This window comes from Podarcis gaigeae, assembly GCF_964106915.1.
Source record: "Podarcis gaigeae genome assembly, chromosome: 10".
NCBI classification, from domain to species: domain Eukaryota; kingdom Metazoa; phylum Chordata; class Lepidosauria; order Squamata; family Lacertidae; genus Podarcis; species Podarcis gaigeae.
This window is the reverse complement of record NC_139686.1, coordinates 21,913,238-21,939,898: the sequence shown is the minus strand read 5'-3', so window position 1 is coordinate 21,939,898 and position 26,661 is coordinate 21,913,238. Positions and strand designations below refer to the sequence as shown.

The 26,661-nt window shown below is 44.9% G+C and overlaps 1 protein-coding gene across 3 annotated transcripts in view; it reads left to right on the top strand.

Moving 5' to 3' along the window:
- AGK (acylglycerol kinase) overlaps nucleotides 1-26,661 on the top strand; it is a 37,758-nt gene that overhangs the window by 4,403 nt on the left and 6,694 nt on the right. For 2 of the 3 annotated variants that reach the window (XM_083700728.1, XM_083700727.1), the window contains exons 3-10: nucleotides 10,977-11,056; nucleotides 13,564-13,639; nucleotides 15,550-15,642; nucleotides 16,129-16,161; nucleotides 19,015-19,109; nucleotides 24,330-24,399; nucleotides 25,106-25,185; nucleotides 25,892-25,949. In XM_083700728.1, the coding sequence (XP_083556854.1) occupies nucleotides 10,977-11,056; nucleotides 13,564-13,639; nucleotides 15,550-15,642; nucleotides 16,129-16,161; nucleotides 19,015-19,109; nucleotides 24,330-24,399; nucleotides 25,106-25,185; nucleotides 25,892-25,949 (585 nt within the window). Of the gene's footprint in view, nucleotides 1-7,426; nucleotides 7,467-10,976; nucleotides 11,057-13,563; nucleotides 13,640-15,549; nucleotides 15,643-16,128; nucleotides 16,162-19,014; nucleotides 19,110-24,329; nucleotides 24,400-25,105; nucleotides 25,186-25,891; nucleotides 25,950-26,661 lie in introns of all 3 variants that reach the window. The other variant, XM_083700729.1, reaches the window with a different exon arrangement.

Genomic DNA, 26,661 nt, shown 5'->3' with positions numbered 1-26,661 from the left:
CATTTAATCTCTTAGAAGCTCCCTTTGGACCCTGCCACTCAGTGAGGAAGACTGGGGTGGATCAGGTAGCAAATGGGGTATTGGTGCTGGGAATGGCTTTTGCCACCTGCCCTGTTCCCCAAAACACACAGTTTATGCCCTTATCACACAGCCAAAACCCACTGAAATCAACCAAGCCAAACCACTTCAGGTTCAAACATACACTGGAAAAAATGCAGTAAGAAAATATGAATATTTTACATCTAGGTGAAAGGCAGATGCTCACAAAGAGGGGGAAAGAGAAAAGAGAGAGACAAAGAAGATTTGGGTTCTTAAGTCTTCCATGTAGATACTGGCAGGACTTGCTGTAGAAGAGCTTGGAAAACAGGAGGGCTTAATTGGCACCAGTTTCTTGAAAAGTGATCAAACAACAGAGCAGATGTGGTTTGCAAGTCAACAATGGTTTAAAATAATTTGGCTATATTTGCATTTCCCTGAAACTATATTAAATGTGCAAACAGGGATTAAAATTAAAGCTTCTTGCTACATGTTTTTAGAAATGAGTACGGTGGTTTAGGACCTTACGATGAATATTTCTTCCAGAGAAAGCAGAAATGGGAACAGTAATTGGGAAGGAATTTCTTGCATTTTCTTGTAATAATACTTACGCTCGTAATTTTCTGAATGAAATAAGGTGGTTGCTGCTTTTACAAACTGAAATGAACCAAGAAAACACCCACACTATACATGCTAATGAGCTGGGACCCTCCTAACCCACCGGACAAAAAATTGCACTGTCTTTGTCTAGGAATGCAGGGAGAGACAGAGGACAAAGCAGAGTTTAAGCAAGGTTTTGGTAGAGTGAGAAGGGAGTTGAGAAAGGCTTTTGACTTTGTGTTGTACCCAAACTCCACTATTTCTCCTTGTTAAACATTTTTTTTCTTTTCTGTTTAAAGACCGCCCAATGTTCATCCCTTCCTGAGGTATTAAGATCTCTCCCATTACCTTGCCACTACTTTTTCCCTTTCATAATAACAATACTAATAATTTTTTTAAATTATTTATACCCCACCCATCTGGCTGGGCTTCCCAGCCACTCTGGGCGGCTTCCAACAAAATATTAAAATACAATAGTTCAGTGTCTGTCCCTTCTGGCTTCCATGTCACAGGCTTTTTTTTTACCTTAGTCAACCTACTTTTTTTGTTCCCCTACCCCACCCAGACTTTATGCAAATCCAGGATTGTGATGCAGCGCACCCAGTCATTCCAGTGGGGTGCTGCACGATGATGGCCTAGTGCAAATAACAGTACAGAGAGAAATGTAGAACCGTACATCTGAAATATTAAGCTTTTCGAATCTTGCTCAACAAGGTAGACTATATGTACATAGCCTAGCAACTGAGTTTGGGTCGTTGCTGATACTGGAGGCTGAATTACTATGCTTGAGGCACTCTTGACTAGACTTATATAGTGTCCTTTTATAGCAGATTAAAGGTTTAGTGAAATCTTGTCCCTTTTTTCCTGACATAGTTGGAGCTTCTGATGCAAAGGGTGCTGCTTTAGCTCAACATTGCTTCAGATTAGCCTTTGACTTCCTGGAATTAGCTGTCTCAGGCATTGCTTGTTCATTTGCCACTGAGGAGGACTTCTTCTGGGGGGAGTGCAGAGATCTGGTGCCAAAACCGGCTCCAATTAGCTCTTACTTATTCTTGAATAGCAAAACCCTGGGCTTTGGCTGTGGAATTTGAAGGTCTTATTATTTTGAGCAGCATTACAGGCATACGGTGCCTGCTGTCTTATACAATTCAAAAATGAAAATTCCTGGAGCTGCTATTTGCCCCATGATACCTGCAAGTTTTCCTCATGGGGCAAATAGCAGCTTCACTGGGGAGAGGATTTTAATGGAGGACTACGGTCTGATGCAAAAGGGTTACATCCCAGTGCCGTGATCCCAGTTTTCTTTGGCCCCTCTCTGGGTGACGTCTGATTATTTTTTAAATCACAGGAGATGCTCAACATGGGTCTCCTGAATCGCATCCAGTAGTGGCCCACTTTTCTAAATAAAAATTGAAGGCACACTGGAGGAATCGCAGGCATTCAACGTGAGGCAACCAGTGCATCTCAGCACCAAGTATGACTGAATTATTCCTCATGCAGTAGTACTACAGAATTGCTTGACCTGACAGGTGACTGATTGGAAAGTGGCAGGAACCTTTACTTTTATAAGCACGCCCTAGTTTATAGTTTGGGAATTGCCAAATTAAAAGAGTGTCTGTTATGTTGCTTTTGCAATCCCTTAGTAATACTGGGCAGCAGTTTGCTGAAGACAACCTACTAGTGGCAAGAGAAATGCATGCTGTTCTAGTGTATCTGCATCTAGGTTGGAGAACAAAAATGTACCATGCATTTGATTACATATTGCTGTAGCAATGCTGTCACAGCAGCACGGGTCCCAAAGAAAAGCATCCTGATTGCCTTGGGATGCAGGCATGTTTGTAATAATTGGTTGGTGTTTTGCTGGATGATGTGTATATTGAGAAGGGACGCGGGTGGTGCTGTGGGTTAAACCACAGAGCCTAGGACTTGCCGATCAGAAGGTTGGCGGTTCGAATCCCCGGACAGGGTGAGCTCCCGTTGCTCGGTCCCTGCTCCTGCCAACCTAGCAGTTAGAAAGCGCATCAAAGTGCAAGTAGATAAATAGGTACCACTCCGGCGGGAAGGTAAACAGCGTTTCTGTGTGCTGTTCTGGTTCGCCAGAAGCAGCTTAGTCATGCTGGCCACATGACCCGGAAGCTGTACGCTGGCTCCCTTGGCCAATAAAGCAAGATGAGCGCCACAACCCCAGAGTCAGTCACAACTGACCTAATGGTCAGGGGTTCCTTTACATTTACGTATATTGAGGGTGGAACAATCTAGAACATCTGGAATCTAGAAATTGCCAGGAAATCCAATCTACAAAGAAAATTCTCTCTCTCTCTCTCTCTCACACACACACACACACGCACACACGCGCACACACACAGAGAGAGAGAGAGAGAGAGAGAGAGTGCACACATGTAATCAAGAAACAACCCTACATGCAGATTTACTGGCATAATAGTGATAACGAGCTGACTTTTTACTTTGGAATAATCTAGCATCATTGTTGATGGGTGAGGGCAGTGCCTGATAAAGGGCAATTGCGTGCCATAAAGGAATGTGCCTAAGTGGGACTGAAACCACCTATTTCTGTGTGCACAGTCTCGCAGACTGGCTAGTAACTTTCTAGTAGCCATTAGATTTCAGGATTCGGAGTTGGGGGTCAGCAATGCCTATTTTTATGCTTGCTTCTGTACCCTTTAATACCTGCCTGAGTCCTACATTTCTAAATAAAAGCAGTTGTGTGGTGACACCAAAGGTCTCTTACTCAGAGGATACTTGCCTTGGACGTCCAACCATTTTGGGGAAGGAATGGCTTGAAACAATAGACTTGTGAACCAGCTTTTCTGTTTCTGATCACCCACAGCCTCTGCTATTTGTTCTTCTGTCCAGTGCACAGCAGAGTGTGGAATCACACTGGATTTTAAAAGGTTTAGGCATCATTCATCTTACAAAGGGGCCAACTCTTTATTAAGGGTTGGGCAGCTTTAGGTTCCACGGAAAAATATGCCCAGAAGAAGTCTGCTGAAGTATTTCTTTTTCTGCTCTGCCTTGATGATTGTGGTCTATCCTGGGCAGCTGAAAGAGGAATTGGATCTGTATTGATTCTGGTTTGGTTACCTAAGTAAACAGAGGAATCCTCCTGATTTATCTCTGCCAATTTTACCGGCTCACCAAGCCTGCCTAGTTATTTGGAAAATAATTGTGAAATTGGATAGCAGAGAAGCAGCATTTCATTAGCTGGAAATAGCTGAGCTTTGAATTTGTTTTTTGCCCAATGCGTAGCAGCGATTGCAAGCTCTGAAGAAAAGCTGTGGCTGTAATTGCTTCACACTTTACCTGTGATTATTGTCATTGTGATAGCAGAAGCCCATTGGCTTTTCAAGGTGATGATAGCTCAGCCAGCTGGTAAATTCACAATCATGTTAGCTGCCCTCTCTTTGCTGCTAATTGGGAGCTTATTGCATTAGATGCCATTCCTGTTAGTATATAATAGAGAAGATTCTCCAGACACTGTCCTGGTTCTCTCTTGGATGCCAAGTGAAAACCTTATTTGCCCCGATCTGTTAAGCTAATGCTTTAATTGTGTTTATTTTTATGATGGACTTACCCTAACTACTCCAATTTGCTACTGATGTAGTTATCGTATGTGTGATTGCTTTTTATGTCTATATGCCACTTTGAGAGCTAGGCTGAAGAGTGGCTAATATATCAATACATAAAATAATAGTAAATGAATTGACTAGATTGGCTGGAAGTGCAAAATCCATGCAAGCAGGAGCATTTATGGACCTAGCCCCTTCCTTCCTGCATGGATGGATGGGGGTTGTCTTCATGTCCTGTTTCTGAGCTTCCCATAGACATCTGGTCAACCAGCCACAGTATGGAACAGGATCCTAGAATCCAACAAGGCTATTATTGTGGTCTTCATAAGATGTGGCACCCAAAGCTGATGGTTGAGTTTTTTGATCTCTGGATCTGGACCAGAACTACACAATTGCAACTGGAGTTTCCAAAGGCAGAGAACCCTTTTGCAATGTTTTGTGTGTACATTCCTATTTCCCTTCATGGATTTCCTTTCATATGGATTGGTGTAATTTGGATGCAATCCAAATAAATCAGGTGATTTTGTGTGTGTGTGTGTGTGTACTCCAGGTGACTTATTTAGTAAGACTAATGGAAATAAATGGGACTCAAGAGCCCTAGTTTTCAGCAGGCTGTGCCTGCCACTTGCAGACCTGCAAGACGAAGTTAAAATAATTAACATCCCTGAGCCCACCCATTCTTCACAACCTTGTCTCAAAGTTCAGTGCTGTGGCTTCTAACCTTGAGACTGGTGCTAGTCCAATTTCAGCATCCTCTGTAAAGCTTCTCTTTCTCCTGACATGGAGGAACACCAAACGATTATAGCAGGAAGTCCATGAAAACAGTTGATGTGGATGCATTTGTTGCATTCCTGTTGCCCTACCACTGTGCATCATCAGCCAAGACTTACTTTCCTTAGGCTTTGCTAGCTGATCAGATACTTAGCAGGTTTGATGGGGAATCTTCTAATAAGAATGGTCTTTCTCGTGTTTGCTTCAAAGCTTTCACATGCTGGGGGTAGGGAGAGGTGCTGAGAATTTTGCCCTTATAATAAATACATGTTTGTTTGCGGTGCCTCTCTGTACATGGGTAGATAAGATGGAGTAGGGCTGTCCAATTCATTTCGGCACTAGAGTTGGTTTTTAAGTAGTACTTAGTAAAAATTACTGCAATTAGTCAATAGCCTGCCATTCTTGTAAAAAAAGAAAGAAAAAAATGTTCCTGTTGCTTAACACACATGATTTATTCCTTTGAATGTGAAGAGCAAACATTATGTTAAGGGGAGCGCTACTGCCTCTAAGGAAAACTTTGATAAATATTCCAATTAGGCATGAATTGGAGTAATATATTATTTATGCGTTCTCTCGCTTAGGAAGCTTATTTCTGTTTGTCCCATTATTTTCACTAAAGGTTTCCTATTGACAGAGTTTCTCTCGCTGCTTAGTTTGAATTTCTCCAGATTGATTCTTCATCTAAAATCAATTTTCTGTAACGTGAGAAAAGCTACCGTGGCAGTAAATGCTGGTAAGGCAGAACGAGTTACATGGCTTTAAAAAGTGGAATAAGTAGAGAAAGAGGGGGAAAGTCTGCAAGCGAGTTGTTCTGGAATGAGCCCCGTAAATTGCTGCGTATTAACAAAAATGTGCAGCATAACATCAGAGCGGAATTGAAAGGAGTGCTGCCTGGCCCTTTTGGCACCAGGAGCCAAGGAGAGCACTGCCCTGCTGTAAACCGAGTGAGTTCTCATTTGCCCTCTGGCCTCCTCCTCCCTGACCCCAGCCACTCTGAGCTGCAGGCAGGCAGACAGGCACCTCTTGGGCTTTTACCAGCTTGGCCCTTAATCCTCGAGAGATGAAAGCCGCAAACCCAGAATGCTTCAGGCTGCACAAATCAGAACAGGGATGCCACTTCCACAGAGAGAGGTGCTTCCAAAAGTTGACTTTCCTCTATCTCCGTTCTTCACCCTTGAACTGCATAGCACTTCAAGCCCTATTTTAATGACTATGTGGAGAGTTATCTTTGGAAAAGATGGCTAAGTGGAGCAAAGAGAAGCAGTGAGTTTCCATTTATTTGTTTAATACGTTTATATCCACCAGCTGTTGAAGGTTCCCAGGGCAAACAAGAAATACAAAGTGGACTAGAATATAGAAGCGCATTAAAGTGCAGTGGGCCAGTTTTTAGGACGCTCATATGCCTCCCTGTTGCAGCTTAAAACAGATGCTGATCCAAGATGAAAAGAGCAGGACTGCCCCTCAGGTTTCACTTTTCTGGGGGAGAAATTCACTTTCTAGCTGGTTGGGTCAGTCTAAGCCAGGTGTGGGGAATTATCACTGTGTTTCTCAAATGTGGGTCCCTGGTTGTTGGTGGACTACAGCGCCCATCATCCCTAGCTAGCAGGACCAGTGGTAATGGGACTCGTAGTCCAGCAATAGCTGAGAAACATAGCAGAGATGTGGCTGAGGAAAACATCAGAAGGCTGTATTCTCTTGTAGGCAACCTTCTGGGGACCCCATGTCACTGGTGAGCAGGGCCAGAGGTCTTTACTGATTTCCCTGCCATGACACCATCTTGCCATGTCAGGTGTTTTTTCACTTGTGCCTGAGACTTGCAGAATGGGGACATTTTATGTTATGGCAACGCAAAAAATAGTCAGGTCCTTACCACCAAGGAACATACAATGTAGACAATCGGGGAAAACAGCAAACAGGAGGGGGAGACGAGCAGGGAGGGAAGGATATTGGCAAATGCAGGTGTACCTTCTTGGTAATTTGATGACTATATGCACTTCATTGGTAGTGCTGCAGCTAGCATGGTGCTTCTATCTGAAAAAGGAATAATTTGGCCACTGATTTGCTAGCAGGCTGGGCAGTTGGTTAATTCCACTCACAAGTTAGACCGGAGGAATTTTGGTCAGTTACTTCCTGTTTATACAATGGTGCGGTTCAGTTTGGTCAATTAAGTAATCACATTGCGGGTGGAATCTGGCTCTTGGTAATGAAGACATGGTCCAAGAAGTGACGAAAGCTAAGGTGGCGTCAAAACAGTGACATTTAAATAGTTATGTGTTTTTGACAAGTAGCCCCTTTGGAAAGTTTGCTCTGTGTTTTGTGTGCCAAAGCAGTAGAAGTAGGTATTTTTAAATGCATGTTTCCATCTATTTATCCCTCCCCTCAACTTGCGCTATCTAAAACACTGTTCTTTTTCTTCTTCTTCCTCCTGATAGCGATAACCTGCTAAGGAGAGCTGCATGCCAAGAAGCCCAGGTAATACCATTTAACAAGATCAAATTAGATTAAAATCCTCTCCTTATCTCTCTTGTGCAGGATTCTGGAGATTCTCCCAGCAGGTCTCCTCTACGTGACTAGCCTGCCAAAGGGACTCTCTGTATTCTTCTGCTCAAATACCAAAAGACACTCTCCCCCTTTGCACCTAATTACGCCTCAGTTCAGTGCCATCACAAATTATTCATGAGCATCACAAAAGTGGAATATATTCGGGAAGAGTTTGGGAAACTTGATTACCTGTATTGCTTTTGTTAGGTAAACTTGTGGGCCAGCAGTGACAGGACTGAAAATTCTGGAGATTGAAATCGCATTTCATCAACTGGCAGAATGGAGAGCAGCTAGCATGTAGCTTTTCTTACTCTGATTGGACCTGGTACTCTGGTACCTGTACAAAAAGGCAGGACCAAAAAGTTCCAACGAAGTAGGAAAAACCAAATTGATTTTATTATTATTGGAGGGCACTCTTTGTAGTCCCAAATGCCCTTGAAGTTCGGCTGGCCCTGAGGGAACAAGCCTTTAATATGTCAGGCTCTGACTTGTGGAACTCCTTTCCAGTAGAGGTATGGCAGAACCATCCTGCTCATTTAGACGTCTTCTAAAAACTATATTAATTTGACAGGCCTTTCAAACCTAAGATTCTTTGCCAACCAGCTCTTAGTGATGTATTTGATACTTTTATTGTAATACTGGGTTCTTAATCTATTACTGCCTTATGGTATTTATGCAAAAGTGCAGTTTAAAAAAATAATGAAAAAGCAAACAGATACCTGAAATCATGTTTTCCCCTCCTTGTTATAAATTTTCATAAACACCCAATTGTGCCTTTTATGTGGAGTACCCCCCCTTTTTTTTATTTGTAGTTTCTCTGGCCAAAGATTTATGGCCATCTCATTGGCCATTGGGAAATAAAATACTTCGGATTCTGTCTGAAATTGGTGTCTTTTGTATTTTGCTGAACATCCAAACAGATGTGCATATTCATTTTGGCAAACACAAATTTTTAAAATACTCCTTATTATGTTTCCAGTAGTATATTGCAGCACTGTAACATGGAAACTGCCCTTCTTTGTGGTCTGAAAATGAAACTTATACTTTGGGGGAGTTTATTAGGACGTGAAATTCAAAGGGGTGAAATAGTTTTTATCACAAGGAGCAACGGAGGCCTGCTTTGCACATGCAAATCCATGCTTGATGTTGCAGTCATGTGAATAACACTTGAAAGGTGCCATCACAGATGCAGTACCATGGTCATACTGGCTGCATTTGCAGATCTCAATAAACCAGGGTCGCTGGCTTAGTAGGAATGAGTTCACATTGCCTGATTGCTCCCACTTCGCTTCTCCCTTGGCTTGAGCAACAGAAACAAACCACCAAGCCATAGTGAAGCTTGACTTCCTGCCATGCTCCCTCACAAGCCGGGATCGCTTGTGTTCTAGCCATGGTGGCTGTGTTCTGTCTCTATTGTCAGAACCAGTGTGTCTCTGAATACCAGTTGCTGGCAATCACAGATGGGGAGGGCACTGTTGCACTTAACTCTGCTTCACCTTAACATCTGCAGGTGAGGCAGTAGATGTGCTGGACTGTTGTCTTGTCCTGGTAATGGACTGGATGAGAGCCGACAAACTAAAGCTCAATCCAGATAAGACTGAGACACTGTTAGTGGGTGGTTCCTTAGTCCAGATGGATGGGAGACTGCCTGCTCTTGATGGGGTTACGATTCCTCTGAAGGAGCAGATACGCAGCTTGGTGATACTTCTAGATCCCTTGCTGTCACTTGAGGCTAAGGTGGCCTTGGTGGCCATGGAGTACCTTCCATCAGCTTCGGCTGGTGGCCCAGCTGCTCCTCTATCTGGACAGGGATAGCCTAACTTCTGTTGTCTCTGCTCAGGTAACCTCTAGGTTAGATTGCTGCAATGCATTATATGTAGGGCTGCCTTTGAAGATGGTTCAGAAACTTCAGCTGGTGCAGAATTTGGCAGCCAGGTTGCTTACCAGGGCAAGACAGTTTGAGCTGTATTTTGTATTCTTATTTTGTATTTTTCTGCCTTGGGATATTTAGTTGGAGGGCGGTATACAGATTTAATAAATGGTGATGGCGATGATGATGTTCTGCTTCCCATTGGCATCTGGTTGGCAACGGTGAGAACAGGATGCTGGCCTAGATTAGCCCTTGGCCTGATCCAGCTGGGTTTGTCTTCATGCCAGCCAGCCTTAAACCATGGTTTGATGTTTGATTATGAATCCGTGCTTCTTAATAAACCAGGATCCCAGGTGTGGACATTACAGCGAAGCCAAGCTTAACCCTGGCTTATCATGGTGTGTGAATGTGTCTGTTATTTCACTTACCTTTGCGTCAAACAGGTCTATGGAATATTCAGTTATTGTCTGCAATGTTGTTGTAGTGTGTTTGTGGGGTGGGGGTGGGGAAGTAGTGTGAAGGATGGAATGATCAAACAGGAAATAAAATCAGTTTACAAGCGCCTACCCTGCAGCCAATGTTTTGGGTTAGTAAATGATTACAAAGGGTCTTGAAGTGGTTTGTTTTTTTAGTCTTCCTCTTTAAAACTCGAAAGCATGAGAGCAGAGTCTGCATAAAAAGCAAGTCTGCCAACAGTATAATTTGTAGAAGAGACAGGTTGTTTGTTCAGAGCAAGCAAATATATCACTCCCCCATCAAGTAAATAATTAGATGTTTCTAACAGCTGTAACAGACCTCAGAATTATGAATGCAGACACTCTTTTTCCATGATTTCCCCCAAGAATGCAAAAGTAATAGAATTAATCACTGACTTTTCCCATCTGTTCTTTAGATAACATGCCAGTTTGATTTCCTCTGTCCTTTACCCCCATGAATCACTGTTTCTCGCATGCCTTCTGCCTTCTCATTTCCACCGCGGTAAAATAAATAGAACAGAGTTGAGCATTTAAATTCTAACAAATTTTTTAATCCTCTACTCTAATAGCCTCAGTGATGCTGATAATTGCTATGAATTGCTGCTTTGAAAATCTACAGAGCTCTCTTAAAACAATTACTTCAGCTGCCTCGCTTTATATGTCTTCACCAAAAGTGTTGAGAATAAATTCATTGATTATTATTATTAGTTATATTTGCCTGGGGCCTATACTTGTCACACAGCTTGCATCAAAGTGGGACAGAGAGGCAGAGCAAGCTGTCAGTGCATAGGGCTCACATTGTTTTCAGTGGAACTAACTGCATACAGATGTACCCAGTACCTTTGCCGTTCCCTTGCAAGTTGTCAATGTAAGCTGACTAGAGTTTGCAGAACATAAGGCTAAATTAGGCATCTAGTTGGCCTTTTGCTGGCTGCTGGCTGGGACCGGAGCTCAGTAAAGTAGTCTTGGCTCCCCCCTCACTGAAGCCATTTGTGTGGGGTGGGAGAGGGGCCCTGTAATCCCTGAAATTGTTCAGCACCAAAAACAGACAGATTTTTATTCTTTAATAATGAGAAGCTTTCTCTCCATTATTAGGTGTTTGGCAACCAGATTCTTCCTTCCAGCATGCAGATCAAGAAAGCAACAGTGTTTCTCAACCCTGCAGCTTGCAAAGGGTAAGATTCCCTTTCCCAGCCACCTGGCATCTTTTCATATACAGTGGTTTTGCTTTCATCAGGGCAAGACATTCATGGGAACCAAAGCCTTACCTATCCTCCCCTGAACCTAATGTTATCAAACTTCTTCAGCTGATTAAGAAACCACAGTTAAAGTGGGCCTGCTTGCTAAATTTAACATGAACTCCAAATCGTACAGTTCGTCTCACTCCCCTCTCCCACTCCGTATTCCACATTAATGTCATCAGCATTCCCACTCTATGAATGAGATTAAGATGTTCCGAAATAGAGGTGCATGCTCAGATGTTGGGCATGCTGATTTAGTGCCCCTGAAGCCATGCTGTGCCTATTTTCTGGTTTAATGGTAGCAAATTGCCGTCGTGTGGAAAAGCTATTTCAAGCTCAAAGATTTAGCAGGCGTATTGGTTTTAAACACATTGGGGCTTTTTTTGTCAATGAATGTGGCTCCCGATGGCTGGCATCTTCACCATCATTTTATCATTTATATGCCGCCCATCTGACTTGGTTGCCCCAGACACTTTGGGCAGCTCCCAACAAAATATTAAGAGCAAAATAAAACCTCAAGCAGTAAAAGCTTCCCTGTACAGGGCTGCCTTCAGATGTCTTCTAAAAGTAATAGTGAGGAAACAGCCAGAAGGCCCTTGGAGCTGGACCTCAGCTAAACGATGGGAGTGGGGATGCTCCTTCAGGTATACTGGGCCGTTTAGGGCTTTAAAGGTCAACACCAACACTTTGAATTGTGCTCGGAAACGTACTGGGGAAACGTATGTCTTTCAGGACCGGTGTTATACGGTCTCGGCAGCTGTTCCCAGTCACCAGTCTAGTGCTGCATTCTGGATTAGTTGTAGTTTCCAGGTCACCTTCAAAGGTAGTCCCATGTAGAACACATTGCAGTAGTCCAAGGGGGAGATAACCAGAGCATGCACCACTCTGGCAAGACAGTCTGTGGGCAGGTAGGATCTCAGCCTGCATACCAGATGGAGCTGGTAGATAGCTGCCCTGGACACAGAATTGACCTGTGTCTCCATGGACAACTGAGAGTCCAAAACGACTCCCAGGCTGCTCACCTAGTCCTTTAGGGGCACTGTTACTCATTTTAGGACCAGGAAGGGATTTTTTGCTTAGGAGGCCAAGCCACCCCGCTTAAAAAGATTGTCTCGTTGTCCTAAACTGCAAATTCTAGCTTAGGCTTATTTTTGATAGGGGGTAAGTCTTACAAACGACACATTGTTTGGAAGACGTCCCTTACTTAAAGTCTTTTTTTCTTTTCCCTGGGTGCTCAAAATAATTTTTCAGGATAATTCATAATTAATACCATGGTTATTTATTATGCAGCAGCAGGCATTAAAATGCACGAGAGCATTACCAAAACAAGGTCAGGTGAAGTTTTTGTATTAATGTTGCTGAATAATAATAACGCAAGTAATATTTCTCTTTTAAAAGTAGAATTTGCATCTTACCAACCGAGGGCAAGTATTCCATATCTCATTAGTTGGGTAATAATACATTATTTGCTTGAGGGCTTATTATTTGGGGTGGCAGGCAGGGTTGTTGGGGGAAAATATTTAAAGTTTCTAAAGCCATAATAGAAAAGTGGCGAGATGAGCATTGGACTAGGGACGACGGGACATAGCCATGAAGTTTATTGGCTAAGCTTAGACCCGTCACCATCTCTCAGACTTGTCTACCTCACAGGGTTGTTGCAGAGATGAAGTAGGGGCTTGGGAACACCTTGGAGGAAAAGAGGAGCAAAAATGTAAAGTGTGGTGATGGCACAGGTTTTCCATCCTTGAATAATTCTAGAGTTCAGAAGGACTTCCTTCAGAACTTACTGTTTGCTAGTAAATAGCTTCTTTTTTGAAGAAGAGAAAGTCCTATGCTGATGCCCCCTAAAAATGTCCCTGGAAACACAAGCTAGTAGCAGTGAATTCACAAATTCACTTACAAACACAGGGGAGTGACTTGTATTGCCTCATAATAAGACCCTTACCTTAGTTTTGCTGTGAACCATTGAGAATCACTGTGGGGTAGCCGTTGATGTGTTGGAGTAGGACCTGGAAGACCTGGGTTCAAATCCCTGCTCATCCATGACGCTCACTGGATGATTTTGGGGCAGTTGCCATCTCTATGTTACCTACCGCTCATCTCACAGGGGCGTTTGCTTGAATTAAATTAGGAGCGTTCCTATTTGCTTCTGTCATCACGTATTCAGTTATCATTGTTTCCCAGGTATCTTGCGACTGAGAACTGTGTATGAATGACTCATTCTGCATACCAAACCTCACTCCAGTCAAATAGCCACCTTTATACTGATGAAATAAAGGTGCCCCCATCCCATGACGGCTTTTTGCCAAGGATCTGCAGAATAGCCTGCTGCTGTTATGAACATTATTTCGGTTTTAGTTAACAATTGAGGATATTTTTTACGTGGACTAATGTGGGGACTACCATAAAGTGACCTCACACTTCTTCTTTTAATTTTCTAGCAAAGCCAGGAGTCTTTTTGAAAAGAACTCAGCCCCAATTCTTCACTTGTCTGGTCTGGATGTGACTGTGGTTAAGGTAAAGACAGAGAATGGACTTGTGCTTTCTTCTCCTAGCGACTATTTCCTCTTCCCAGTATGTATCGGCCAGAATCCATCTGTCGCTAGAGGTGAAACGAAAGATAAAGAGTCCATAAGTGCTCAAGTTGGCGAGGAGTTGTATTTTTACTTATTTTAAAACCAGTGCTGGTGCTGGAGGAGACTCTTGAGGGTCCCATGGACTGCAAGAAGATCAAACCTATCTATTCTTAAGGAAATCAGCCCTGAGTGCTCACTGGAAGGACAGATCATGAAGCTGAGGCTCCAATACTTTGGCCACCTCATGAGAAGAGAAGACTCCCTGGAAAAGACCCTGATGTTGGGAAAGATGGAGAGCACAAGGAGAAGGAGGTGACAGAGGATGGGATGGTTGGACAGTATTGAGTTTGACCAAACTGCGGGAGGCAGTGGAAGACAGGAGTGCCTGGCGTGCTCTGGTCCATGGGGTCACGAAGCGTCGGACACGACTAAACAACTAAACAACAACAAAAACCAGTGCCATGTTTTGTGTTTTGGTTTGGGTTTTTTGGGAATGTTGTTATCTTGCTTTCATTTCATTGACTCAAGGGCGATGGAGAATATATACAAGATTTTGGCGAGAGAACCACCAAGGCCTGTAGGCAAAGAGAAGAGGTGATGACTCTGCCTGAGAAAAGTTCATTCTCATGCACGAGAGCTCATAAAATTGCCACAGGGCACTTGAGATTGATTAAGAGCAGTCCTTTTTAAAACACCTTTAATGGCCTCTCGGATAAGAAAAACCTCGGCATCTCTGATGAGAACATAAAAAGTCAAGAGAGCCTTCCTAAGGAAGGGAAGACTGTTCTGAGATTGTATTGTGCTAGCTGTTCAACAAACTATTGCTAGCAGAAGTATGTCCTTTCTCCACTCAGAGGCAAGAGGGCATTCTGCTCAGGAAATGCCTGACCCTGGGATCAGGTAGGCAGGGCTAATGGGCACATTCCTAGGAATTTCAGTAGTGAGCATTTGAAGCTGCCCTTATACTGAGTCACATTAGTCCATCTATTTCAGGGCTGTCTACTCAAACAAATAATAGCCCTCCAGAGTTTCAAGCAGCAACTTTCCCCCCAGCTTTGGTATGCAAGTAGCTAGAGATGATTTATCTAATCCCATCAATATGCATTGCACTTTTACTGAGTGGGTTTTTGTGTGTGTGTGTGCACAGCATATGTTCAGTCATTGAGCTACGGACCCTCCCCATTGGATCACAAAATATTTTATCATTCCATGTGGTTATCTTGTAAATTGGAAGGGTTCATGAGTCAAGTAGGATGTTGTCTCTCAATACGTGGATGGGAGACGGATGCAAATCCCCCCCTCCATTGCCTCAGGATGTAGTGTGGGTTAGTTCAATAGATGGTGCTGTTTGCTTTTAGAAATGATCTAGCAGAGATTGTTGGCTGAATAAGAAGGCATGGTTCTCAGAAGCTACCTATTTGAAGATATGTCAAAACCATCAATTAGTCCTGCAAAAACAACCAACTTCTTTGAACGAAAAATGTGATTACATGTTTTGAGTTTGGCACTTCTAATTTAGAAACAGCATGGGCTATATTTATCTTAGTTGAGCATATATATTGTAGGGATTTCTCTGTGTTACATCCCGTATTGGGGGGGGGGGGCTTTAAGAGGGGTGATGCAAAACTTTGAAATAAATAAATGAGAAGATGTGTGCTGTTGTGCTGAGTATTAGATGTACGCGTGTTCATATGGAGATGAAAGGTTTTCTTTTTGGGCAGCCAATACCCAATGTTAGTCAATTCATGAGACCCATTGAAATTAGTGGACCCAAGTCCTTGTTTTTCATTGGGTCCGTTCTGAGTATTAATACCACCCAATATGTTTCTGGCCTCTCTGTATTTATCACAGACAGATTATGAAGGGCAAGCGAAGAAGTTGTTGGAGCTGATGGAAAACACAGACATGATAATCGTTGCAGGAGGGGATGGAACATTGCAAGAGGTACTGCAAGAATTCTTCTACATTTCTCCCCATGGGGAAATAGCACATGGGGGAGGATTCTCGATAGGAGAAGCTTTTCCTCCACCTTCATGCACTCCAAGCTTCTCCCCCCCTCCCCCCAAGATTCCTCTCATCCTGATTCCCACTAAACCATTCGAAACATCGTGTTAGAATGTCAGTCTGGGACCTGGGAGACCAGGATTCAAATCCCCATTCAGCCCAGAAGTTCACTGGGTGGCCTTGGGCCAGTCACTGTCTCTCAGCCTTAACCTACCTCACAGGGTTGTTGTGAGCAGGGAGAACCATGCACACTTCCTTGAGCCCCCTGGAGGAAAGGGTGATATGTAAATGTAATAAGTAGGTAACTGGAGCAAAAATTGTAGGATACATCAATGTTTGGTGGTGTGTCATCTGTTCATTTGAAGAAGGAAGGCAAGTTCTGGTTCATTTTACCGATAGTAGCTAAAAAAAGTTTTTTTCTTACAGGTCATAACTGGCCTTCTTCGGAGGGTGGATGAGGTAAGGTGTTTTCTTCTGTTGCCTTTTTAACAGGAAAATCCAAAGCATTCTGTAGTCTCACTGTTTGTCTTTTTTGTTAGGCTGACCCTGCTGTTGGCTTGCAGTTTCATCTGTCTGTCTTGGGCCCAGGGAAGTCAATCTGTGTCTGGGGTGTAGCACCCCAGAATGCATGAGGGGGCTTTGTGTGATGGAGCGCTCCTCCATACAAAAACACTTTTTAGAATAGTAGCATGTTGACAGGAAGGCTAGGCCCCAAATTCTTCTCCCTGGTTTTCTGTGTAGAGAGACTTGTTTCATATGGAGCAAGAGCAATCAATCATTCAGTCCCCACATACAATATGAAATGGTACAGCCTTGCCGCAGGTTTGTTGGCTTGTTGAGAATTAATTAGGCCTTTGACTTGGAAGTAGCTTCTTGCCCCAGTTTTGTGGAGTTCCTGGTAAAGCACAGCAGGGTAACTTTGAATGCAAAACTTTCGAACAGGCATTTGTCCAGATTTGCAAAACAAGTGTTCCTCTGGACCAGTAGTCAGGTAAAGTGAAAGTGGAACCCATGACTGTTTGCATTCCCTTTGGAAGCAAGCTTTGGGTGAAATCCATACACCAGCAGGGGTGCATTGCATAAAGCATATAAGGCTGCTTGTTAACAGAATTGTATTCAACAATGTCTTATCAGTACCTGACCAAAAGGGAAAAAAGAGAAAGACAGAAAATGCAATTTAATGATTCTCTCTGAGATCCCAGGAGGCTGTTAGCAACTAGAATTGTGCCTGCTGTACAGAGCCTTTGCCTGCTTATGGAGAGACAAAATTTATATTTCAGCTTCGGTGCAAAGAATTACCTTGCTTCCTTTGAGAAATTGTAAGCTTTCAAATCTCTACACTTGAAAAAAGAAACCAGGAAAAAGTAATAATCTGCTGTGACAGCTTTGCTGCTTAATGGAGGACCATTCCTCTCCTCCCCCATCTCCTGGAAATGGAGCAATTCCTGGGTAAAGGAGCGATGGAGCTCAGCTACAGTGCTGTGTAGTCTTGGCCTTTTCATGTCAGTCTCTGTTTCCTATCAGTGGGGAAGGGATGCTGTCTTTCCCTATTGCTGTCCATTTATGGTTTCCCCGGAGGCAGTAGTCATCAGATGCCTCCTCTCTCTGTACAGTGACGGACCCTTTTAGCTAACGGTTGGAGCTCACAATGAACTCCATGAACTTGATTCTCTCGACTGGACAGAGAGAGTTTCAGGAGATGGCAGCCCCCTCCGCCAGCCTGCTTTCCCAGGCAAGAGATAATAACTGGATCCCTTAACCAGCTAGGGAGAATAATGGGCAAACAAACAGAGATCACACTCTACAGCCATTGGCCAGGTTATTTGTCAAGCCAAGCCATGAGCAATGTTATATTCTTTTAAAAAAAGAAGTTCATCTTCCCAGCTATTGATGGCGCATAACTAAAGAGCAGCTTCTCTGTTTCATTGCAGTACAGTTCTAGTTCAGACTAAGAGGACAGTAGAGATCAAGTTATGCTTTTGTTTGAAGATTTTGTCTAGTTCCAGCATGCTTGACTTCACCCTTTCATTTCCATGCAGCTTCTAGATTGCATGTTGGCTCGGCAGGAAATGAAGTTTTGCTACCTCCCATGACAAAACACTTCCCTTGAATTTTCTTTCTTATCCCCCTTTCACTTTGCACGCTAGAACGGTGCACCCCATCATAGCTCACAGTAACCCCAAACTCCCTGAATATTGTGCACCTGTTCTGCTGGTGCAAGTCTGTGACCCAAAAAAGGCCCGGCACTCGCCAGCACCGCAATCTCCAGGTAGCTAACGCCTCTTGGCAGGCTGTGGTTAGTACTGTAGGCAAAATCGCTGTGTGTCTCTGTTCGTTTGACACTGGGCCATCTGCTCTGAAGTATAAGGGGACAGAAGAGATAATGAGATGAGGAAGGAGACTGGTTGTAAGAGAGGCTGCAACAGAAAGGCATGGAAGCAGATGGAGCGCTTCAGAAAAGGAGTTGGATTTGCTGAATCACTGTGCTGCAAGCTGCAGTCTTCTGCAGAGAGCCAAGGTGTCGTGGTTGCACAGTCATTAACATTGATTTGCTGGCACACTTGAAGGAGCACAGCTCTTGGTTTGCATGTGTGTGCACATACATGTGTACTCTATAGTAACGTGGCCTTAGCAGCCGGGCGTTGACTGGCAGTGACTTCCAGCCCGGCAGCATGTCTAGAGAAAAGAGTTGTGTTTGAACCTTCCCGTCGCATCCGAGTCGCAACCCAGCATGTGACCCTCCCTTATTAGCAGATCACCTCATTCTGTTGCCTGCTCCCCCAATTTGCAGAGTCAAAGATAAAGACTGTCAATCTGTCTGTTTGGAAAAGGGCTGCTTGATTGGTGTGTAATAATAACCTCCCGACTTGATTGCCAGGGTGCCTTATTTTAATATTCCCCTTCGCGGAGAAAGACACTCTGCATTACTGAATTTCCTGTCTCGGCCGCGCTTTGCTTGGAGATGAAATGCAGCCTGAGCGCAGCCACGCTTTGGGTGCCACCTTCAGTCTTTTAGGAGATGGCAGGTTGCTGACAGAATCTATACATTGCTTGGAGGGGACGTGCCAGGCTCTGCGTGTGTAACAATGCGGCTAATGACTACAGAAGGCTGCTTTGTAGCCAGTTGGCATTCGGAGGGGCTGTCCGGAGAGGCTGATGTTCCGAGTCATTCTTTATTACTGCCTCCCTTTCAGGAAGAGCCTGCCTGGGGTGGGGGGGTGGGGAGTGAAATCGGGCACAGCTGTCCTCTGCACAGAATGGGAGCTGGATTCAGCTGGCGCTGATGCAAATTTGTTTTGCCCTTGTTCCCAGGCAGCTTTCAGTAAGATTCCCATCGGATTCATTCCCCTCGGAAAGACCAGCACCTTAAGTCACACGCTTTATCCAGAGAGTGCAAACCAAGTCCAGTAAGTGTGTGTGTGTGTTTGTGTGTGTTCATCACGCATCATACGAGAATCAGTGTGAAAAGGAGTAGGATGCAGGGAGGAGGAGGAGACTGGTGTATATTGAAGGAAGGAAGGGCTGCAAATCCGTCCCCCCCAAAAAAGGGACCATTTTAGGCACTTCAAGATTATGTTATACATGGTCACCTTCAAAAATGAGAAAAGATCTATATCATGACCTTAATGTACCTAAAATGGTACTTTCTGTAGAAGTTCAGACTTATTATTATTTATTTAATTTGTATACCACCCTTCATCCATAGACCTGACATTTTAGTGTATTTTTAATCTTTGTTGGAAGCCGCCCAGAGTGGCTGGGGAAACCCAGCCAGATGGATGGGGCACAAATTAATAATAATAATAATAATAATAATAATAATAATAATAATAATAATATCATCATCCTCATCATCTCAGGGCAGTTCCCAACATAAAATTACCATAGAAAAAACCCACAAAATACATATTAAAAATAAGAACAAAACCAAAGCAAGAATCCTTCCTCCCATAACACATTTAAAAGGGCACCGGATATCAATCAGCCAAAGGCCTAGTTGAAGAGGAACATAAAGGTGTATAATGAAGGCATCACATGAACCTCCCTAGGGAGAGCATTCCACAAACTTAGAATTTACATTTATTGTCACATTTGTATCCTGCCCTTTTTTCAAGGAGTCCAAGGCAGCATCTGAGGGGCCTCCTTGTTTTGTCCTCACAGCAACCCTGTAAAGTCTGCCTACCGTGGACTTCTTCATTCACCTGGTGATTTGAACCGAAGTCGTCATCCCCATCCCTGGTCCACACCAGCCTTCCCCAACCTGGTGCCCTTCAGATGTTACAAACTTCTCCTCCGCCCACCCCTGACCATTGGCCATGCTGGCTGGTGCTAATGGGAGTTGTAGTCCAAAACCTCTGAAGGGTGTTCGCTTAAGAAAGGTACCACTAAGGTTGGTTGCCTTACTCCCTAATTCCATCACACTTGTTCTCACTGAAAGGTCGGCCGGCCTGGAAGCAATTTAATTAAAGCCAGCACCGCTGAATCCAGCTTCCACTTGAAAAGGGCAAGGGGGGAACCCTCAGTCATGTCAAGTTGGCAAGTGTAAGTCTGGTTTGTTACAAGAGCCTTCGCTTTCTCCAAGCTGCAAACAAAGGATGTTGCGCCAGTTGGCTTGGAGAAAATGACCTATAAAGGATACCTGCAAAGCTTCTGTTGAACTGAATGCTAATTAAGATACATGTCAGGACTGCCGCTAGGTCCCAGCTCACAGAGGACCAACGCCCAGTGGATATTATATACAAAAGTCTTTATTGAAGTTTAGTTTCCATTTCCAAGCTCTGGGCGCGCAGGCCCACGTCTTAACGCTAGACCGGCTAAGTCCCCTCTGACTCACTGCTCCACCCACACCAGTTTAAGATTCTAGCCCGGCTCCACCTCTTGCGCTGCTCTTTCCTGCGTTGGGTCCTTCTGCCCTCTGGGGTTTCCTCCTTCCTGGACTCCTCTGACGCGGAGCCTCCTGAGTCTTGCCCCTCCCTCCGGCGGGCTTTAGGACCTGGCTCCCTTCCCGGGCTCCCCGCTGTGCCGCGCTCCTGTACATTTGAACTTGGCGCGCGCGCCCAGCCGGTGACTTTCCTTCTGACCGTTTCCCCGCTTCCTGATGTGGGTGTTGCCAAACCTGACTCCTCTCCTCCCTCTGGTGGTGAGGACACTGGTCCCGACTCCTGGGACTCCCCCTCCCCACTGCGCTCTGGTGGAGACGCTGGCCCTGATCTCCAGCTGCTGTTCAGAGACTCCCCGCTGGCCCCTCCCTCTTGAGGTTTCTCCCTTGGAATCTCCCTTGCTCTGGCCACCGGCGCTCCCTTCTGTGAGTCCTCCGATTCGCTAGAGAGGCTTGTGGAATAACTCTGGCCACTGTCACTGCCTGCGCCCCCCTCGTACTCCTCCTCCTCACTCTCCATTTGCTCCCCCTCCTGTGTCTCTCCTTCTGAACCCCTGACAATACAGTGAGCAATAGTGAGCAGGCCTCTCTGTGGCAGTGAAATAACACCCACTTACTGCTGTGGAACAGGAAAAGTATGATGGGAAGACGATGCACCACATCTCAGATTTAGCAATCCCTAAAGTGCCTTTCACACTGATTTGTTGTTGCCTTGTTACCCAGCTCCCTATCCCCTGCCCCACCCCTATTATTTGACCATTCCATGAAGCTGGAAACGCTTCTGATCTTGCATTTAAGACAGAGTTGAATTTCTGGAGATTTCACAGCAGGAAGAAGGGGCAGGATATACGGTAATTGTTTAAAAAAATAATATTTATTTATTTATTTTATTTTTTACCAACCACCAAAACACAAACAGTGAAGCCCCCAGGCGGCTGATACATTGGGTATACATATTCAATAATATACCTATTAAATAGTGTTCATATAACATATTCAAATCAACCATATGTACACTTCTATATACCTTAACATTCCTCCTCCACAAGGTTTATTTAACTTTTAACATTTTAATTGCCCCAGATTGTTCAAACCTACCCAAATAACTCAATATCTTCTCAAACCAATCCTCCTCTTTCTCACAGACCTTAAGCCCTTTCATTCTATGTATCTTCACAGTTAGGTATTCTAAAATTATAATACTATTTAGTTTTTTCCTCCATTGGTTCACCCCTAGCTCTTCTGCATTTTTCCAATTACTCGCTATAACCTGTCTGGCTGCAATTACCATCAGTTTTACCCATTTACATTCCTCTTTTGTTTTTAACTCGAGGGGCAGGATATAAATGCAACGATGAAAGATATGTGCCAGTGTAACTTGAGAACTATAACGTAGGCATCCTCCCTTTTCATGCATTCTGATCCGTTCAGTTTGTGGCAGTGCAGCAGGAAACCGACTCAAAAGGCTGCATTCAGAAACTCTTGCTTTTCTGCTTGCAACCTCCTACAGTGGTGCCTCGCAAGACGAAATTAATTCGTTCCGCAAGTCTTTTCGTCTTGCGAAGCACGGTTTCCCATAGGAATGCATTGAAAATCATGGAAACCGCCTTCAGACCAGGTTTGGGTTAGGGTTAGGGTTAGGGTCAGTCTGTCCCCCGACCTCTTCTGAAGGCCGACGGGGGGGGGGGGGCGAAAGTCTTTGCTTCCCCCCCCCTTCCTGGGACAGCGGAGACTTCTCCGCTGTCCTGGGGCGATTTTAAAATGCTGGCGGGCGGCAGCGAAGCCTTCGCTGCCGCCCGCCAGCATTTTAAAAACCCCGGGACAGCGGAGGACTTCTCTGCTGTCCGGGGCGATCTTAAAATGCTGGCGGGCGGCAGCGCTGCCGCCCGCCAGCATTTTAAAATCCCCCGGGAAGGCAGGCAGGGGGGACAAAGACTTTTGCCCCCCACCCGCCTTCAGAAGAGGTCCAGAGGGCTCTCCAAGCTGCGGATAGCAGCCTGCTGCCCCGCGTGAGGGGCAGACATTCGCAGCTTGGGGAGCCCTGCAGGACTTCCCCGCAGGGCTCTCCAAGCTGCGGATAGCAGCCTGCTGCCCCGCGCGAGGGGCGCTCTTAAGCAGAGCGCCCCTCGCGCGGCGCAGACATTCGCAGCTTGGGGAACCCTGCAGGACTTCCCCGCAGGGCTCTCCAAGCGGCGAATGTCGGCCCCGCGCGAGGGGCGCTCTGCTTAAGAGCGCCCCTCGCGCGGGGCAGCAGGCTGCGCACCTTCCCCTCTGTTCCCGGACCTGTCCTGAAGGCTTGCGGTGGGAGGAGGGCTTTCCTCCCCACCGCCAACATTCAGAATGCTGTTCTGAATGTTGGCAGTGGGGAGGAAAAACCCTCCTCCCACCGCAAGCCCCGGGAACAGAGGAGAAGCGCTGCGCACCTTCCCCTCTGTTCCCGGACCTGTCCTGAAGGCTTGCAGTGGGAGGAGGGCTTTCCTCCTCACTGCCAACATTCAGAATGCTGTTCTGAATGTTGGCGGTGGGGAGGAAAAACCCTCCTCCCACCGCAAGCCCCGGGAACAGAGGAGAAGCGCTGCGCACCTTCCCCTCTGTTCCCGGACCTGTCCTGAAGGCTTGCAGTGGGAGGAGGGCTTTCCTCCCCACCGCCAACATTCAGAATGCTGTTCTGAATGTTGGCGGTGGGGAGGAAAAACCCTCCTCCCACCGCAAGCCCCGGGAACAGAGGAGAAGCCCTTCGCGCCTTCCCCTCTGTTCCCGGACCTCCCACCGCAAGCCTTAGGACAGGTCCGGGAACAGAGGAGAAGGCGCGCTGCGCTTCCCCACTGTCCCCGGAGATTTCCCTATGGGCTTTCATCTTGCGAAGCAAGCCCATAGGGAAATTCGTCTTGCGAAGCCGCTAAAAAATCGGAAAACCCTTTCGTCTTGCGGGTTTTTCGTTTAGCGAGGCATTCGTCTTGCGGGGCACCACTGTAGTGAGTTTTATGGCAAAACAGGCATTTGAACCTCATCCATAGTCAACTTTATGCAAGACCCACAAATTATTGGGCAAGACTATAGTTGGAAGTGAGCAGAAAGTTCTCTCTTATTTCATGGCAGCGCAGCCTCCATTGAAGGCGTTTTGTGTCGCCTGTCCTGAGGCTGTGGGATCAGAGTAGGCTTGAAATCGAAATAAAAGCTCTAACTTAGATGCCAGTGTCTTCTTTTTGTGTGTGTGCAGGAATACGTGAATGTGCTTATGCCAAGTCAGGCTGATCGTTCCTCTCACCCAAATGCTGTCAACTCTGACTGGCAGCAAAGGACCTCATGGGGGGAGGTCCTTTTCAGCTCTGGTGCCATCTAGGGTCCTTTTAAAGGGAGATACCTGAGCTAAACCGCAGAGCCTAGGACTTGCCTATCAGAAGGTCGATAGTTCGAATCCCCGTGATGGGGTGAGCTCCCGTTGCTCGGTCCCTGCTCCTGCCAACCTAGCAGTTTGAAAGCATGTCAGAAGTGCAAGTAGATAAATAGGTACCACTGTGGCGGGAAGGTAAACGGCGTTTCCGTGCACTGCTCTGGTTCGCCATGCTGGTCACATGAGCCGGCAGCTCCCTGGGCCAATAAAGCGAGATGAGCGCCGCAACCCCAGAGTCAGCCACGACTGGACCTTGTGGTCAGGGTCTTTACCTGAGCTCAAGCCTAGGATGCTCTGCAAGGGAAGCATGACTTCTGCTACTGAATAACGTCTTCCTCTTGACTTCTTCTTCAGGCATATTACTGACGCCACATTGTCCATACTGAAAGGAGAGACTATTCCACTTGATGTTTTGCAGATTAAGGTAGCCATCTTTTTTCTTAGGTCCTCCTCTTTCTGGGAGGGATATTTTTCTTCATCTGTCTTTTGCCATGTGCTTTTCTAACCCCATTATGTTTTTAAAGAGCATGCAACAATATAAAATCATTCTTTAAAGAACAGTGCACCTAGTGCAGGGTAGGGACTTGAACCCGTGGCCCTTACATTGAGAGCCTTATGCTCTATCAACTGAGCTATGTATGAAAGGCATCTGGGAAGGAGAAGAGGGAGATTTGCTCCTATAATGTTTTTAAGCCATTCTAATTTTTTTGTTCTTAATTGTTTTTAAATGTGTGAAATTCGTTTTGTTTTTAATTGCGCTGTTTTTACTGCTTTGTTGTTTGCTGCCCTGGGCTTCCTTGAGAGCAGTGAAGGGATAGAAATTCAGCAGATTAATCATCACCATCATCTTGTGAAGATTTACCTTTCATTTAACTGATAACTACTCATCATTCTTGCTTTGGTCTTCTGATAGCCACAAAATTAAATGACTCATGGCTAAAATAACATTGCAGACAAGCACTCTACACTGAGGAATTAATTTGCAATTCCTTTCTTTTATGTGTTGCTGGAATATAGTGGTTGGTGTTTTTGTTCTCGAACCACTGATCCATTGTTGGCAAGATCACCACAGATTACTGCAATTTATAACATTTGACTTTTGTTAGTGATTGTTTGTTTTTCCTTTATAGGGGAACAAAGACCAGCCCGTCTTTGCTGTAACTGGTTTAAGATGGGGGTCTTACAGAGATGCGGGAGCAAAAGTCAGCAAGTATGTTGACCACTATTGCTTTGTTTTCTTTTTGCCCCTATCTTGTACTTCTAGACAGTTTCTCCACTATCTCCAACAATATGCAAGCAAGGAGCCCACTGGCACCAGATCAGGCTGTGAAGTGTTAAGACAGCTGCTGATTGCCTCTGAATCCCTGGACCAGGTTCCAGAAAAAGACATGGGATGCCTCTAAACTGTCATTATTTTTTGCAACAGATTGAAGCACATACCAGAAATTTACGTTTGTGCAATTAAAATGGATTAAAGTGCTTTGTGCAATCAATCCACATTTCTATTTTAAAAAAACCAGACCGTTTGCAGTGAGGAAAGTGACAGGGAAAGTGTGGGATGAACAGACGACTAACAGGAAGATGAGGAAATATCCCACAAGCAAATGGGGATGAATGCTCAGTTTTGTAGAACAAATCAGAACAAGTGCTGAATAAATACCAGACATAGTCTGACCTCTTTGCATAAGCAAAACAGGATGAATGCTCAAGAAACAGGTCATCTGGAGAAGCCCGCTGAGAACATTAGCACACATCCAGGTGCCAGCTACACCTTCACGCGCATTGCTTGTGCATCTAATGTCCAAAGATTAGGTTGTAAGAAACAGCTTTAGTAGATACTGCATTGGAAAAGAGGACTGCTTTCCCCGTGCCCCCGGTTTTATTTTGCTTTTTCAGTTCTTTTTATTCTTTTCTAGGTACTGGTATCTTGGGCCTCTGAAAATCAAAGCAGCCCACTTCTTTAATACATTGAAGGTAAAGGCATTTCAATATGGGTCACACAAGGCTATGACAGTGGGAAGATCTGTGATGCACACAGTGGTGGATCACATTTTTGAGTGCATGAAGTCCCCAGGTTTAGTCCAAAACAAAAGAATTTGCTGGAGAGTCACACCCAGACAGCTGTGAGCTAGAGGGTCTGACTCTGTGCGAGGCAACTTCATGTGATCTTACTGTATGTGGCATATAATGTAGTTTGGAGTGCTTACAGATCATATTTAAGGCAGTGTTGACTTTTTTTTAACATAGCTCAAAACTGACCCAGCTTTGGTTATTCATATGTTGCCAGAAAAGGGTGGCAGAGACAATTGGCTTTTAAAAAGTCTACTAGTGGAATGCAGCTGAAATAATACCACAATGCTAGAAATTACTACAGAATATTAACTGCATTATGGAAGGGTAAACAGCCTCTCATGCAGCTGAGGTTGCTCGGCTGCCTTCCTCTAGTGCAGTCCTTTCTCATGGTTTTTGTTATGCTAATGATTCACCCTGAGATTTATTCAATTGACGTAAGTGGTGCCTATAAATAGAGCCCACAGGACTGTTGATAATCTGCCTTTTGCATTCAGCCTACCTTCTGTCGCAAAATGAGCAGAAAGGTTAATTGCTCTAGTTCTCAGGTACTGAAGGATTTGACATACATTAAAGTAGCTGCATTCCCCCCCCCCCCCCGTTCACACCCTTTTCT